The sequence below is a fragment of the Carettochelys insculpta genome, chromosome 6 (genome assembly GCF_033958435.1).
Source record: "Carettochelys insculpta isolate YL-2023 chromosome 6, ASM3395843v1, whole genome shotgun sequence".
Lineage (NCBI taxonomy): Eukaryota > Metazoa > Chordata > Testudines > Carettochelyidae > Carettochelys > Carettochelys insculpta.
Window position 1 is genome coordinate 94730498 of NC_134142.1, and position 14318 is coordinate 94744815.

The 14318-nt window shown below is 41.9% G+C and overlaps 1 protein-coding gene across 2 annotated transcripts in view; it reads right to left on the reverse strand.

Annotated features, from left to right (window-relative positions):
* ELP4 (elongator acetyltransferase complex subunit 4) overlaps window positions 1-14318 on the reverse strand; it is a 255318-nt gene that overhangs the window by 233510 nt on the left and 7490 nt on the right. For both annotated transcript variants that reach the window (XM_074998982.1, XM_074998984.1), the window contains exon 2: window positions 13620-13655. In XM_074998982.1, the coding sequence (XP_074855083.1) occupies window positions 13620-13655 (36 nt within the window). The remainder of the gene's footprint in view (window positions 1-13619; window positions 13656-14318) is intronic.

Below are 14318 nucleotides of genomic sequence, written 5' to 3' on the forward strand. Positions count from 1 at the left end.
TTTTACAAATGTCCACAGTTACTAAGCTTGAGGGAATTTAGTCTGTGTCACTAGCATTTAATTAGTACATGCCAAAACCAGAGTTGCAAACATATATGTTACAATATTTGGCATTTGGCCATTCTGCAGGAAGGTGAATTCTGACATGTTGTGTTTTGTATAATTATATTCGGCAAATCACTGATTTGTACCTCTCCAGAGATTATCTTTTAAAACTTTTTAAAAGGTGATAAAGTCAATTATATTGACAAGTGAAGAGTACCTTATCAGTCAGGTTAAAATTGCATGACTAACAAAATAACTGTAGCTAATTAAAGTAGATGAAACGGCTTCAAGGCTTAAAATGTACAAGTATATTCCTGCCTCTCACAAAATATATGTTATGGTTTAATGTTTTTTTTAACCTGACCTCAGCTACTAAACAAAAGTCTCTGATATGCTAACCTTTAAAACCTTCAATTATCAGTGACCTCATGAAAAGGGGGGTGGAAAAAAAAGTTTGGAGACTTAACGATGTTTGCTGATGTCATTACTTTTAGCTCCTGACTCAGAAGCAACAAATATATATTTGTCAAAGTGCATGATTTTTTTTCCCCAGCAACATAGCGTTCTGCATACCTTTAACATGTAATACTGAGAAAATGTTAACATTCACTTTCAACAGAGGAAGAGTTTTAATAGTGTGTTTTTGCGTCGCTCCAAAAACTGTTCACAACAATGGTTCCATTGTACTGTTTTTTTCTGGTAAGCACAGGGCAAGTTCTACTTGATATAGCAAAACATTTTGATCAACTAAAATAAGTTTTACAAATCCAAATGTTTTGACTAATGAAATAGGAAGTTACAGATGTCACAAAAGAAATGCCTAGAATACTGGAATATCAGACGAAAAAATAATACATGTGGTCACTTCAAGCATGGTAAAAGAAGAGATCACATGCAATAATAAATAGAATTCAGTTTAACTGTGAAACATGATGTTCTCCACTATGAAGCAACACTGTTAGAAAACTCTGTTTTAAATATATATGTACTGTATGCCAAATGATATTTTACAAGATTGTCCAGCAACCTGTATTATTGCATCTCTAGAGAACCATAATAATTAAGACAAACATTTTAATACCCTGAATCTACTATTACTTGGTTAAATTAACCAGGATAATGTGTGTCAAATAATGAAGATGAACATTTAATTCGCAAATGGAGCTAATCTTAGAGTAATGCAATTTATCTTTGCCTTAGAGAATGTTAAAAAAAGAATTTAACCTTTTTACTACACTTGGAGTACAATGCTGAAGGATCCTCCTAGGAGGTTTGACACTGACAGCTTCAGTCCTGTGAAATATAAAGCTTGCCTAGACTAATCTCATGACAGGATTTTACTATTTTCTTTATTATTGATGTGGTGTTCTAACAATCCAGTTACAATACAATGCTAGCTTTAAAACCAGTTTCAAGACCATCAGAGAGGTAACATGAGAAAATACAGTTCTTTCTTGAATGTCTTTTGTGTAATGTTATTTGCTTCAGAACTGTTTTAGAATTTATTAAGATGTAAAATGTTAGAATTTGGATCTAATACATTCTCTTCAACACTTCCAGTCATTACCTTCATGCTATGTCAGAGAAGGCATAGGGTGCAATCTTAGCTCTGGTGAAGTCAATGTGTTTTTTGCTGTGGACTTCAGTGGGATTTCACTCATCTTTTCCTTCCTTTTAAAGTCTTGAATAATTATATTCTTGTCTACCTTTCTGCCTTCCTTTCTTCCCACTTGTTGAGTTCCACTAATACTTCCATTCTTTACTGTCTCTTTCATTTACTTTTCCCATTCTATGCCTTCTGCCTGTTTCCTGGATGACCATTTTGCTTGGAATGGTTTGTCACCTCATCTCAAGTGTCTTTTGTCTCCTCCTGTAGAACCTTCTGTTGAATTCATTCCCCTCTTCCCATTACAAAAAAAAAAAAAAAAAGACAGTTACCTGTTCTGTAACTGGTGTTCTTCAAGATGTGTTGCTCATGTCTATTCCAAATTGGGTGTGTGCTGGTGCATGCCCAGTTGCCAGAAGCTTTTTGCCCTAGCCAGTAGTTGTAGGGTCGGTGCGGCACCCCCGGAGTGGCATCTGTATGTCGGCCCACATATGCACTGTCCGACCTGCTCTCTGCTCAGCTTCTTCTTGCCGGCTACTCTGACACTGGGGAAGGAGGGAGGGTTTTGGAATGGACTTGAGCAACACATCTCGAAGAACACCAGTTACAGAACAGGTAACTATCTTTTCTTCTTCAAGGGATTGTTCATGTGTATTCCTAGTTGGGTGAATGCAAGTCAGCCCCTAGGAGGCAGGGTCGCAGCCCCAAAAGGAATGTAGGACAGCCCTGCCCACTGCAGCGTCTTCCCATGCATGCTATGTCAATGCGTAATGTGCTAAAAAGGTGTAAATGGAGGACCAAGTGGCTGCCCTGCAGATGTCCTGGGCAGGGACCCTGGCCAAGTACGCCGTAAAAGATGCCTGTGCCCTGGTAAAGTGAGCTCTGATTGGGGGGGTACCCCGTCAGTTTGTAGCACTCCCTGAAACAGGCCACTATTCAGGAGATCTGCTGAGAGGAGACTGGTAGCCCCTTTACCCTGCCTGCTGCTGCAACAAACAACTGTTGAGACTTTCAGAAAGGTCTGGTCCTGTCCATATAGAAGGCCAGGGGCCTCTGAACATCCAAAGTATGTAAGCTCTGCTTCCTAGGGGAAGTATGAGGCTTTGGATAGAACACCGGTAAGGCAGTGTCTTGGTTAATGTGGAAAGGGGATACCATCTTTGGCAGGAATGCTGGGTGGGGTCTCAACCTGACCTTATCCTTGTGGAACACCATATAAAGTGGGTCCACCATCAGGACCCTGAGTTCTGACACCCTCCTGGTCAATGTATTGATTGTTGCACCTCGTAAGGGAGCCCCAAGAACTGTAGCCATGCTCCCCTTCGCATGGCTATACCAGAGGCCATCACCCTGGTGGCTGCATCTGCTGCATCTAGTGCAGCCTGCAGTGCTGCTCTAGATATGAGTCTCTGCTCATTCACCATAGCGTTAAACTCAGTCTTGCTCTCTGGTGGACCAGTTCCACAAAGCGACCCAGGGAGCTGGCTGTATTATACGCATACCTGCTAACCAGAGCCTGCTGGTTAGCAATTCTTAACTGAAGACCACTTGTAGAATAAACTTTTCTACCATACAAGTCCAGACATTTGGCCTCTCTGCTTTTAGGGCAAGGGCCTTGAAACCCCGTCTCTCCCTGTGGTTAGCCGCATCAACAACCAGGGAGTCAGCAGGATGGTGGGTGAACAGGTGTTCGTCGCCCTGGGACAGAACAAAGTACCAGCATTCATTCTTTCTGGCCGTGGGTAGGGCTGAGGCCAGGGTCTGCCACGCTGTCTTTGCCATGTTGGCAATTGTCTTAATGGGCAGTGCTATCCTACTGGGTCCAGATGCTGACAAAATGTCCATGACTGGGTCCATTTCGTCCCTGACTTCCTCCGCCTGTACTCCCAGGCCCTGTGCCACCCTTCTCAGTAACTGCTGGTACACTTTCCATCCTCCATTATTGGGGATGCTGAGGACCCAGCCAATGCTTTCTCTGGGGAGGACAAGGATGACAGCCCAGTGCCCTCCGAGACTGCCAGCCCAGGGGGTTCAAATTCTCCTGTTTGAGTCCCCAGTACCATGGTCTGCAGTGCTGTGCTTGTTTTCTGGGGTGGAGTGCCCCATAGCAATGTGTGCTGTGTACTCCATCATGGTGGAGTAGCTTGGCATCTGGGACAGCATGGGGCCTGCTGGTGCCAACACCAACGGCATCATAGATCCTGGTGCCTGCTGGGTCGGCGCCCACATCTGGGTCAGTGCCGACTGCACCTGTGCCAGTGTCGATGACTCTGCAGGAACCTCCTACACCATCAGCTCCTGAGCTTGCTCTTGCAGGGGCACTCCCAACAATGTGGCTGGTGCTGACCTTGGTACCTGGGGGGTGCTGGGTGCCCTAGTAGGGAGTCCTACAGCCTGCCCCTGTGTCTCATGGATTGCCCACAGGGTCCAAAAAGGCCAGTGGGGGCACCTGCCAATCTTCCATTGCAGGGCACTTGGACTGGTGCTGATGTCCACTGTGCCAAGACGACCTCGTGCTCCCGCCCCGAGCTGAGCTGGAGTAAGAAGAGCCTGACTCCAACACCGATTCTGATACCGACGACCACAGCGGTGCAGTGGAGCCCATGGCATCTGCCAGCTCCCGAATGTCTTGTATTGTGTGATACATGACATTGAAGGAGGTAATGGCCCGCGGGGCCTGAATCGGTGTCAGGAACTTTGCTTGTGCCCCTGCCGACTGTTCTGGCACCTGTGCACGTTCCTGTGGTGATGAGGACTCCTGGCATGGTGTCGGAACTGGTATCGTCATCTGTAAGAGGCCCTGTGCCGCGCTGAAAGCCTCCGGTGTCAAGGGCAGCCTTGGAGAGCGTGGGCTCCCGCCTCGCACCAGAGTTGACACCTGCACTTCGTGACCCTGGCCACGGCGCAATCTGCCAGACTCTTTAGAGGGTTGCTGGTGCTTGGTGTCAAGGAGCGCTAGGCGCTAAGTCTTGTTCCCGGGGTCGGGAGCTCTCTGATGGCACCAATGGTGCTGGAGTGCTCTGCACCAATGATGTACCACTGTGAGCTCCCACTGGAGAAATGTCCAGTTGTAAGGCTTCCTCCATCAGTTAACACCTTCAGCTGTTGTGCCCTGTCTTTCAAAGTTCTAGGCTTGAAAGCCTTGCACATAGAGCAGCATTCTCGGAGGTGAGCCTCACAGAGGCAGCTCAAACAAGTCTTAAGTCAGTCACCTTTGGGCATTCATTTGCCACATTTTGAGCAGGTTTTAAAACCTGGAGAGCTAGGCATCCACGGGTGCCAAAGTGGATTAGAGTTCCACCTCGGCTCACTAACCATTAAGTAGAACTATTTACAACTAAAAGGCAACTATCTAAACTATTTACAACTGTTTACACTATCAACTAAATTATAAGTAAAGGCTACCAGCAAATACACAAGTGAGAGCTCCAGCAACCCACAGTGCAGCAAGAAGGAACTGAGTGGAGAGCAAGGTGGGCGGTGCATATATGGGCCGCCATACAGGCGCCACTCCAGGGGGCACCGCACCAACCCTAGGGCTACTGGCTAGGGCAAAAAGCTTCTGGCAACTGGGCATGCACCAGCACACACCCAACTTGGAATGAACATGAGCAATCACTTGAAGAATCATTTTTAGACTTACTATTATTTTCACACCCCAGCATGGAAGAAGTATTGGCGAGCAATTTTGATCTTCCTAGATGGTAATGTCTTTATGATGAGGATTCTTGTTTTATTATTTGTTCTGTACTGTGCATGTACTTATCTACTATATATTTGACTTTGTTTTTTGTTCAAGAAGTCCTCAGTGTTAAGAGCTAGGACCACCAAATTCAGCATACAGTATAACTTCCTCTTAACATAACTTATAGCAAAAGGGTTGGTTGTGCCAGGAAAATGGTATGTGCCTGGAATGAGATTGTTCTCAAAACCACACAAAAAGAGACAATCACCAAACAGGTGAAAGTGGCTTGCTGGGGGTGCACCCTGCTCCTGGCCCAAGACTGCCTCAGACCTCAGCCTCCCACCCCCACTGGCACTCATCAGGGAGGGCTAGGGTGGGGCTGAATTAACAGAAAAAGTAATCACCTAGCTATGTCTAAACATAGCTTATTTTGAGTAGATTTCAAAATAGGCTATACTGGCATGTGGCGCTGTTGAAACAGCACTATCTGCTGAAATAAAGCCCTATTTTGAGGTATCCCTGTACTCCTCATGCGATGAGGCAAATGGATGTTGGAATAGCATACCTATTATCTTGAAAACTGTTTTGAGACAACAGGCACATTGCATAGATGTGGGCAGCTATTTTGGCATACTTTGTATTCCAAAATAGCGCCCACCATGTAGACATAGCCCAAGCGATCCATCCCGTCTCCTAGTCCTAGCTTCTGATAAACAGAGGTTAAGGACACCATCCTTGCCAATCCTGGGAAATAGACCCAGTTTCCCCAGGATGGATATATCATCCACAACTTTATCTAGCTTTTTTGAGTCCTGTTTTAATCTTTGCCTTCCTAACACCCTTTTAAGGAATTCCACCAGTTGACTGTGTGTTGTGGGAAGAAGCGCTTCCTTTTGTTGGTTTTAAACCCACTATTATTTTATTTGGTGGTTCCTAGGTCTTGTACTATAGGAACAAGTAAATAACTTTTTCTTATTTACTTTCCCCAAAACAGTTATTATTTTATAGATTTCTAGCTATTCCCCCTTCAGTCTCCTTTTTACTAAGCTGAAAAGTTCTGGTCTTCTTATTCTCTCCTCATATGGCAGCCAGCCATTCTCAACTCCTCTTGCCCTCTTCTGATCTTTTTCCAATGACAAGACATCTTTTTTTTGATATAAGGTGATCACATTGATGTACAGTGTTCAAGATGTGGGCATACCATGGACTTTCCAGGGATGTGATTTTCCAGAATATCCTGGGATGTTAGTTTACATTAAAATCTTAATTTGTTTTGTGTTTAATAGATACTTGCTTTATGATAAAAGCAAACATAAACATTTATATATATAGATTACTGTTGCAAAAAATTTTCACATGAAGAATACACACTAGAATAGGAATTCCATTTATTTGGTCTTCTCTAAGAAACAAGACTACATTTCATAGTTAACATTTGTCTTGTACACAACTTTCTCAAAGTTGCGGAGGCTGCACAGCCTCATACACTACTCTGGAGCAGTTCTTGTCTAATAATCAACCATGACTTATGTGCTTTGCTAATCCTTACATAGCTACTGGTGCCAGTTTTGCAGTATTTAGGCAAAGTGCCAACTTAAGTAACTGGGAATTTTCCTTGAAGGACTACTGGATAAGGTTCATTGTTCATATTTTGTTTCTCTAAGAACATAGCACTGTTGAACAAGCAACTTTATGAAGTCCCCATTAGTTTTAATCACAATTCTAATGCTTATTATTAATGCTAATTTTGAGTCTCAGAGTTTGCAAGGTCCAATATAATACCAAATATGCCTTATATTAATTATGGAATTTTTGATATTTTTGCAGCTGTTCTTTCCAGACCTAACTCTGCAAGCACTGAGATCAACAACCCAGGTATAGGTATTTCTCCATACTGCTTTTTACTTTATTCTGTGGAAAGACAAGCTTCATTGGTTTGAGGAAAGATTAGATATATATTTTTAAGAAGTCAGTACTAGGGAAAATTCTATCTTACCAGTGAATTTTCATTCTGGAGACTCTCAATGTTCAACAGCCCTTTTCTAGACATTCCAGCCATTCAGTTAACTAAAGTCTTCTCATAGTAGTTAACTCTTGAGATGTAACCCTAATTGCCTTGTCTGTAAATGTTAAGCCATAGACAGTGTGTCCTAGAGATTCCCGGACAATGGTAGGGAAGCAGGAAGTGAGCAAGCAAGTGAGCAAGAGAGCCAATGTAAACAAAGCGCGGGCTTCTGAATAAGAAGTCATGACCTTCCTGTTGTGTAACCGGAGCAGAACCTGGAAGGACATGAATTAAGCCAGGGAGCCAGACATGGCGAATCCAGTGATACTCATGCCTAAGGATAGACTAAATCTTGAAACAACAGATACGAGTAGAACAAGGAATGTTTACTCAGATGTGATCAGGTTATTTTATTTACTTTGGGGCTTTTTAGACTTCTCAGTGCTGAATCCTCTGGTTTTAACCCCCTCCTTCTTTTTAGTTGCTCTCTAACAGCTAGCAACCAAGAAAAGTTTCACCGAGTATAGGTTTTTTGGTTTTGGGTATCATTAATAAAAATCACCCTTTTAAGACCCAGATCTGACTCCTGTGGCCTACAAGGCAGGACGTTCTGCATGCACGAGACAGACTGAATAGCCAAACTACTGAGAAAAATTACAATTTTCATGTTCCCTCCAGAGGGAAGGTTAAAAGAGCTTCAGGGTACCCCACAGGACAGAATTCCTAACTTTGCCTTCCTCGGTTTTCGCATTTATACAGTGGCAGTCATACCAATCCAAGCCATGGCATTTGTGACCATGGGCAGTTTTTAAACACAAGCCATTAGTGACAAGGTATGTTAAAGTCTCATGTGGGATCCCATCTTCTGCACTTGATGTGCCTGCTAGTGGAACAACCTTGACAGCCTTCATAATGGGACATTCTCATTGCCATATCAACTGGAGGTAGAACAGGTATTTGCTGTTAACTTGAGTTTAGGATCACTGCTCATGAAGAACTCGCAGAAAAACAGCTTCCAAAGCTGAAAAATGCCAACGTGCTACCAAATTATTTGTGAGAAAGCCTTAACATGAAATTAGCAATTTTCTGGAGGAACGCCTTTTCACACAAACAAACAAACAAAATAGCCAGGAGGGGGGAACAACAACAAAAGCCAGCCAACCACACCAACTTTGGATGAAATGCATTCCTCCAATGCATGATCAGAAAATCTGAGATGGAGAGTCCTAGAACAAAACCTTACAAATAAAAGAATTGTTCTTCTCTGTCCACTCCTTGTCAGCCAATACTCATAATGGGGATGTAGAATGCAGTAAGTCACCATGGCAAGGAGGGACTCAGTTTTCCCATGCAGAACTGAAAAGGAACTTAAGGTTTAAACAGACACCCTGTTGCTATAGAATCAAGAAAGTCAAGATGGAAGACCTCATAAGTAACCATACAGACTTCCTTGATGTGTGATCTCTCGTTTTTCCACAGAATGCATTGCAATAAGAATTATACCTGAGGCTCTGAATGACTTTGTTATACACATCTTTATTCTACCATAGACACCATTCACATCTAATTTACACATTTCCTTAGGGTTTTTTTCTTTTTTTTCCCCACCCTGCCAACACCGCCACATCACTTTCCATTATGTGGACAAGGTGGTACCAAGTAAACAAGATGCTTTTGATGAGACAAGGAAGAGATTTACCAAATGTGAAGTTGAAGGGTGGTTTTATAAGAAGTTGCCAGGACTATTGATTTGCAGGCTAGAAGAATCTGTATCTTGCCAGCAGACTGGTAAGACTATTGGTGTTCAGGAATTTGTTATCTGACTGCATTAAGAGATTTTCCTAGTTTTCCTGCAGTGCAATATGCCTGCAGTTGCTGATTTATTTTGCCAAAGAGTGGTGCTCTCCAGTCCAGTGATTAGACCAACCTGTCCTTTGCTTCAGCTGAGTTGGTCCTACTGTACTTTCTTTGTAATATTATTAACAGCTGGACCTCCAGTTTATACACAGATACTATTTGTGCATTTCTTTTAAATTGCTAGGAGCGTGCTGATCACCTTCTTAAAATGAGAAACTAGTTTTTTCCTCTAAGCTTCCCAGATGATGAATTAGGCAGTATGGGATATCCAGTCGGGACAGAGTGTGCACATATGTGGAGGAAGTTTAAAAGTAGGTTCCAATTACACTTCTCAGACCTGATTACGGGAAGATCTAAGGGATAAGATGACAATTTTTAAAATCACCGTGGGCCTATTTACTCTCACATCAGTCACTGAGAAAGCATAAAGAAGATCTCTCAGCCTGCTTCTTTGATCAGGCAACAACAGCCTTCTCCTGTGAATGTTTTTCCTTTGTGTAGTACCCTGTTTTAGTTGGCCAACTAAACTTTGATGGAAATAGGTTTAATCCTTAGGCAGCCAACCATGATTTCCCTTCTAACTATAGAACTACAAGAAAAAGAGAAAGAACTTATGCCCAGGATTTTAACAGGGCTACTTCTCTAAGCAGTATGGAAGGTTTTCTACATCCTTATCAGTTACATACACACCATAGTTCTGAAGAATCACCTGTTGTAAATGCAGAAATGAGCTTGATGATCCCTATTGTTAGACAGGTTATATGCCATTTCTCCTCTGTGCACCATACCTTCCCAGAATCACAAGGATATGTTCCTCAAATACAGGATTCAGCAGCTGTACTGATGACCAGCTTCTCTAGACTGGAGTCAGGTAGCAGTTAATACTAAAAGTGAATTTGCCAAGAGATGCAAGTACTAGATCAGGATCAAGATTTGCTGCAACTGCTGGCAGAAAACAAAGCTAGTATTGTTTTAAGTATGCATAAAAGACACATTAACTCAGCAGCTGCGTAAGTTTTTATCTTTTTTTCTGCCTCTCTTCTAAAACAAAGGTTGTTCTGAGTGAATTTAGATGCTAGACTTTTGCAAGGATTATCATTGGTTGTTCTACTTGTTCACTCAAAGCCTTATTTCTGAAGACTTTTAGCAATAGATGCTGAGCCTTGTATATAATGATGAGAAGGTCCTCCAGACACCAACTATTTTTTTCACTGGAAGGAAACAAAGATACTATATTTGTGAATACCAATATAGAAGTTATACATCAAAAAGAACTCATAAAATCTCATTTAAAATACCTCTTGCTGTAGCAGAAGTTAAAATATTTCAGGGTAGCTTTCCCTTGACATGTATTTAGTAAAACTCTAGGTTTATTTTCATACTGTGAAGTTTTGGGAATATAATGCTGTAATGATGGATTTCATATTTCTACACGGAACATTAAACTATTTATGAACTTGCTGAGAGACCTGAGATCTAAAATGGACCACAGCATTATTTTTCTTCATACCACAAAAAAATCTTGCACCCTTTTCAAAAATCTCTTCCTACTCAGAACTGGTTCTATTGATCCAATGTGTAGAAAATGAACTAATGAGCCATTTACCTTCTGATGCTACAAAAAGTCTGATTGATACTATTGTTTTCTTTTCATTTGCTTTGAGGGAAGATAAATTTGTCCAAAGAGCAATTGTCAAATTTTTTAGTTCTTCAGAATACCCCTACATCCTGATTATTCAAAATTCCCATTTGCTAAGGCCCACTATGAAGCTCACTTTGTTGGGGTGTAGCCAGGGGAAATCTGCCCAGATTCTGGAAACTAATGTGTAATCTCGTCACTGGAACTTGGTGCAACAGCTTTAAAGGGAACATCTTTTACATAAGGTAGCTTGAAGATACAACGGAAAGAGGCAGGGACTTATTTCGTTGGTGAGAGATTCACTCAAGATTTATACTCGCCATAGAATCTGACAAAATATTTGAAGGCTATCATGACTTTAGCCCCCATTTATTGAAGTGAAGCATAGCTGCATTGAGACATATCTATGGAAGTTTTAAATGTGCAGCAAATTAGAATCAGGTGAGGTATCAGTTCTAAAAAAGGGTGGCAGGGAAATCTTGTTTAAATTAAATTAAACTAAGCACAGATCTAATTTGCACATGATCACAATGGACCTTCACAATAAGAGACTCCAACGAATATTCTCAGGGCTTAAGCTGTTGTATCCAAGTTTAGTCTGAATCACAATCTTACACTCTTTTCAGAAGGTTTGGAAGGAATTTTCCCTCACCTGGACTAGTTGTGTCCTTTACTAAGAAAAATGCAGCAGCCTTAACCTCAAGAAGAATAATGAAGATCTTAATTCATATATACAAGTAGTCCTTGATAGGAAATTCCCACTATACATCCTCAGACCAGCTAGGAAAAATTACACTGCTGTTCCTCAACTTTTCAACTGTTTAGCTGAAATTCTGTTCTTCGAAGGAGAGGCTTTAAATGGAGAAAAACACCTGAAACTTTAGGTAGCCACTTGTGCTTATATTTGGAAGCTTAGTTGAGAGTCTGAGGTATCTCATGTGAAGTCTCAGCTTTAGTTTTCTCCTCTTTAAAAGGATCTAGAAGTGAGATCTTTCACTGTATGTTTTAAGTCCTTGTGCTGTTCCTTGGAGAGCTGAATGTGGAGTTTCTATCTCTCACCAATCTGTGGACCAACCTCCTGTGCGAAGGTGGTGAGCAGGTTACTATTGAGATTGAAAGAACAGTCTTCAGGCATGCATCCTTCATGTTTCTCTAAGAAAATCTATACGACTGCCTGTGGACTCCTGTGAGCAGGAAGGCAGAGGAAAGAGAAATCCACATCCCCTCTGAATCATTTTGCCTAATGCTCTGTGTTGTTGAGCCCAGGCTGAGCAGGGCACACATGCACAGAATTAGGAATGAGCCACAGCTACCAGGAGACAAATCACTCATATGATATCAGAAAGGTCACAAAAGCTCAGCTTCATGGTGATTGAGGGCTTGAAGATGAAACACTGTGGGAAGGGAGGACGCTTTGCATGCTTTTTAATCATGTCAGCATGGATCTTGCCTGCACGCCAGCTTGGAGCAAGTATTTCTTTCTACCTGCTTTTTTGTCACTTTGTCTTACAGTTCCCTGGCGTCCAGTTTTTGAACATAATGCCCATTTGAAATGGACTCTGGCAGGTTTGGTATGCGCCATTAACCAAGTCAATAAAAGGTACAGCCAGTGTGCAGCAGGAGTGCAGGGCTAAGGAAGGCTCCCCACCTGTGCTGGCTCCACATGGCTCCTCTAAGCAGCTGCCAAGTCCCTGCAGCCTGTAGAGATAGGGATGCTCCATATGCTGTCCCCACCCTGACTGCCAGCTCGGCAGCTTCCATTGGCCAGGAACCACAACCAATGGGAGCTGCAGAGCTGTGCCTACCAGCTAGAGGATGGCACAACTCCTCTCACAACCCAGATCCCTGACACCATCTGAAGTCCTCTCCTGCACTCAAATCCCACCACAGTACCTGCACCCCCGGCTGGCGCCTTCACTTGCTTCCTGCACTATCAGCCTCCGACTCAACCTAATGAAAGTAAAGATGTGGGAGAGTGGGCAAAAGAGCATGGGGCACGATCTTGGAGAGGGGTGGAGATATGGGCAGGGCAGGGGTGTTTAGTTTTGTATGATTAGAAAAATTGGCAACCCTACCTTACTTCTACCCAAAATTCATGAGGCACCAGTTAAACTTCCCTATTTGCTTTGCCAGCTGTGGGACTAGGGGTCCTGTTCCCAAGGGAGAGGTAGTAGGTCTTTGGAAAAATTAATTTCAGCTCCCTGACATTGATTCCAACCTAGTTTCAATGAAGGGAACTTCCACATGACTTACTCTACCTGTGTGGACCTTGCCCACAGGACAGCTACTTACTTAGTTCCTATGATCTACTGTTTCTGCCTGCTGTTCCTGAGAAGGAAGAGGGGGGAAAAAGCAGTTCTCTTTCAAACCCAGCTCACGAGGACAAGTTTTAAAATTTCATGGTTTGGGGGAGAAAAATCTCAAAGCAAATTTAGGGGGAGAAATTTAGTTTAATGGTAGTTTTTTCTTTCTCTCTCTCTTTTTTTTTTTTTAAACATAGTTTTGCTATAGCGCGAGACCTCAGTATATCATGAATGCTACTTGGAGGTGAAAATTCTAGACAGTTCTCCCCAAAAGGCAGTTCCAAGCCCAGATTTAGAGCAACTGGTGACAAACCAGACCTTTGTTATATAGACTAGTCATGAAGTGAGTCAAGTATGGAGGATGACGAGAATTAAAGTGTGGCTAAAATTTAATAAGGACAGCTTGTAATCATAGCTATATAAAATACTAGTTAAATGCAACAAGTATAGCACAATATATTCATATGTTCTATACTAACCAATAAGAAGAAGGGTCCCAACAGCTAAACCTCCACCTGAAAACAAAACAAAAACCAAGAATAAGATGAGACTACATTTTAACGTTGCCTTTGAGAACAATTAAGGTTGCTTAGTTTATAAGTAAAAGAAAGATGATATAGCAAGTTTAAAAATGTAAATGTGAACAACATTTTAATTACCTTTGCAAACTTTCTACAATTCACTATTATAAAATAATTACATATTACATATAATTATATATTACACATTACAATTACTTTCATAATATATTGTACTATTCTCTTTATATGAAAAGATTGTGCAGAGATCTACACAATTGAGCTTAAGCACTGCAATAACATTGTAAGGCCTTAAGCAAACACTTACTTTAGTGGGACTATTTGTGTGCATTAAAACATGCAGGACTGTGTCCATCTGCAGTTGCAGTTAATAACACTAACTCTGTGGCCACCACCTAACCATCCAGAGTACCTCAACAATGGCTCATCCAACTCACAGTGGTGTTAACAGGCAAAATTTTGGTTGCATTGAAGTAGAAGGTAAAATCTTGTTTCACACAGTGAGAGCTGAACGTTAACTGGCTGATTTGTAATAGATTTTATTTATTTATTTAAAACAAAGGACCCACCCTCTGTTTAACTTAGGCTACCAATTTTTCTTCCAGTTTTGTCTAAATAATCAGCTGTTACAAACCAATC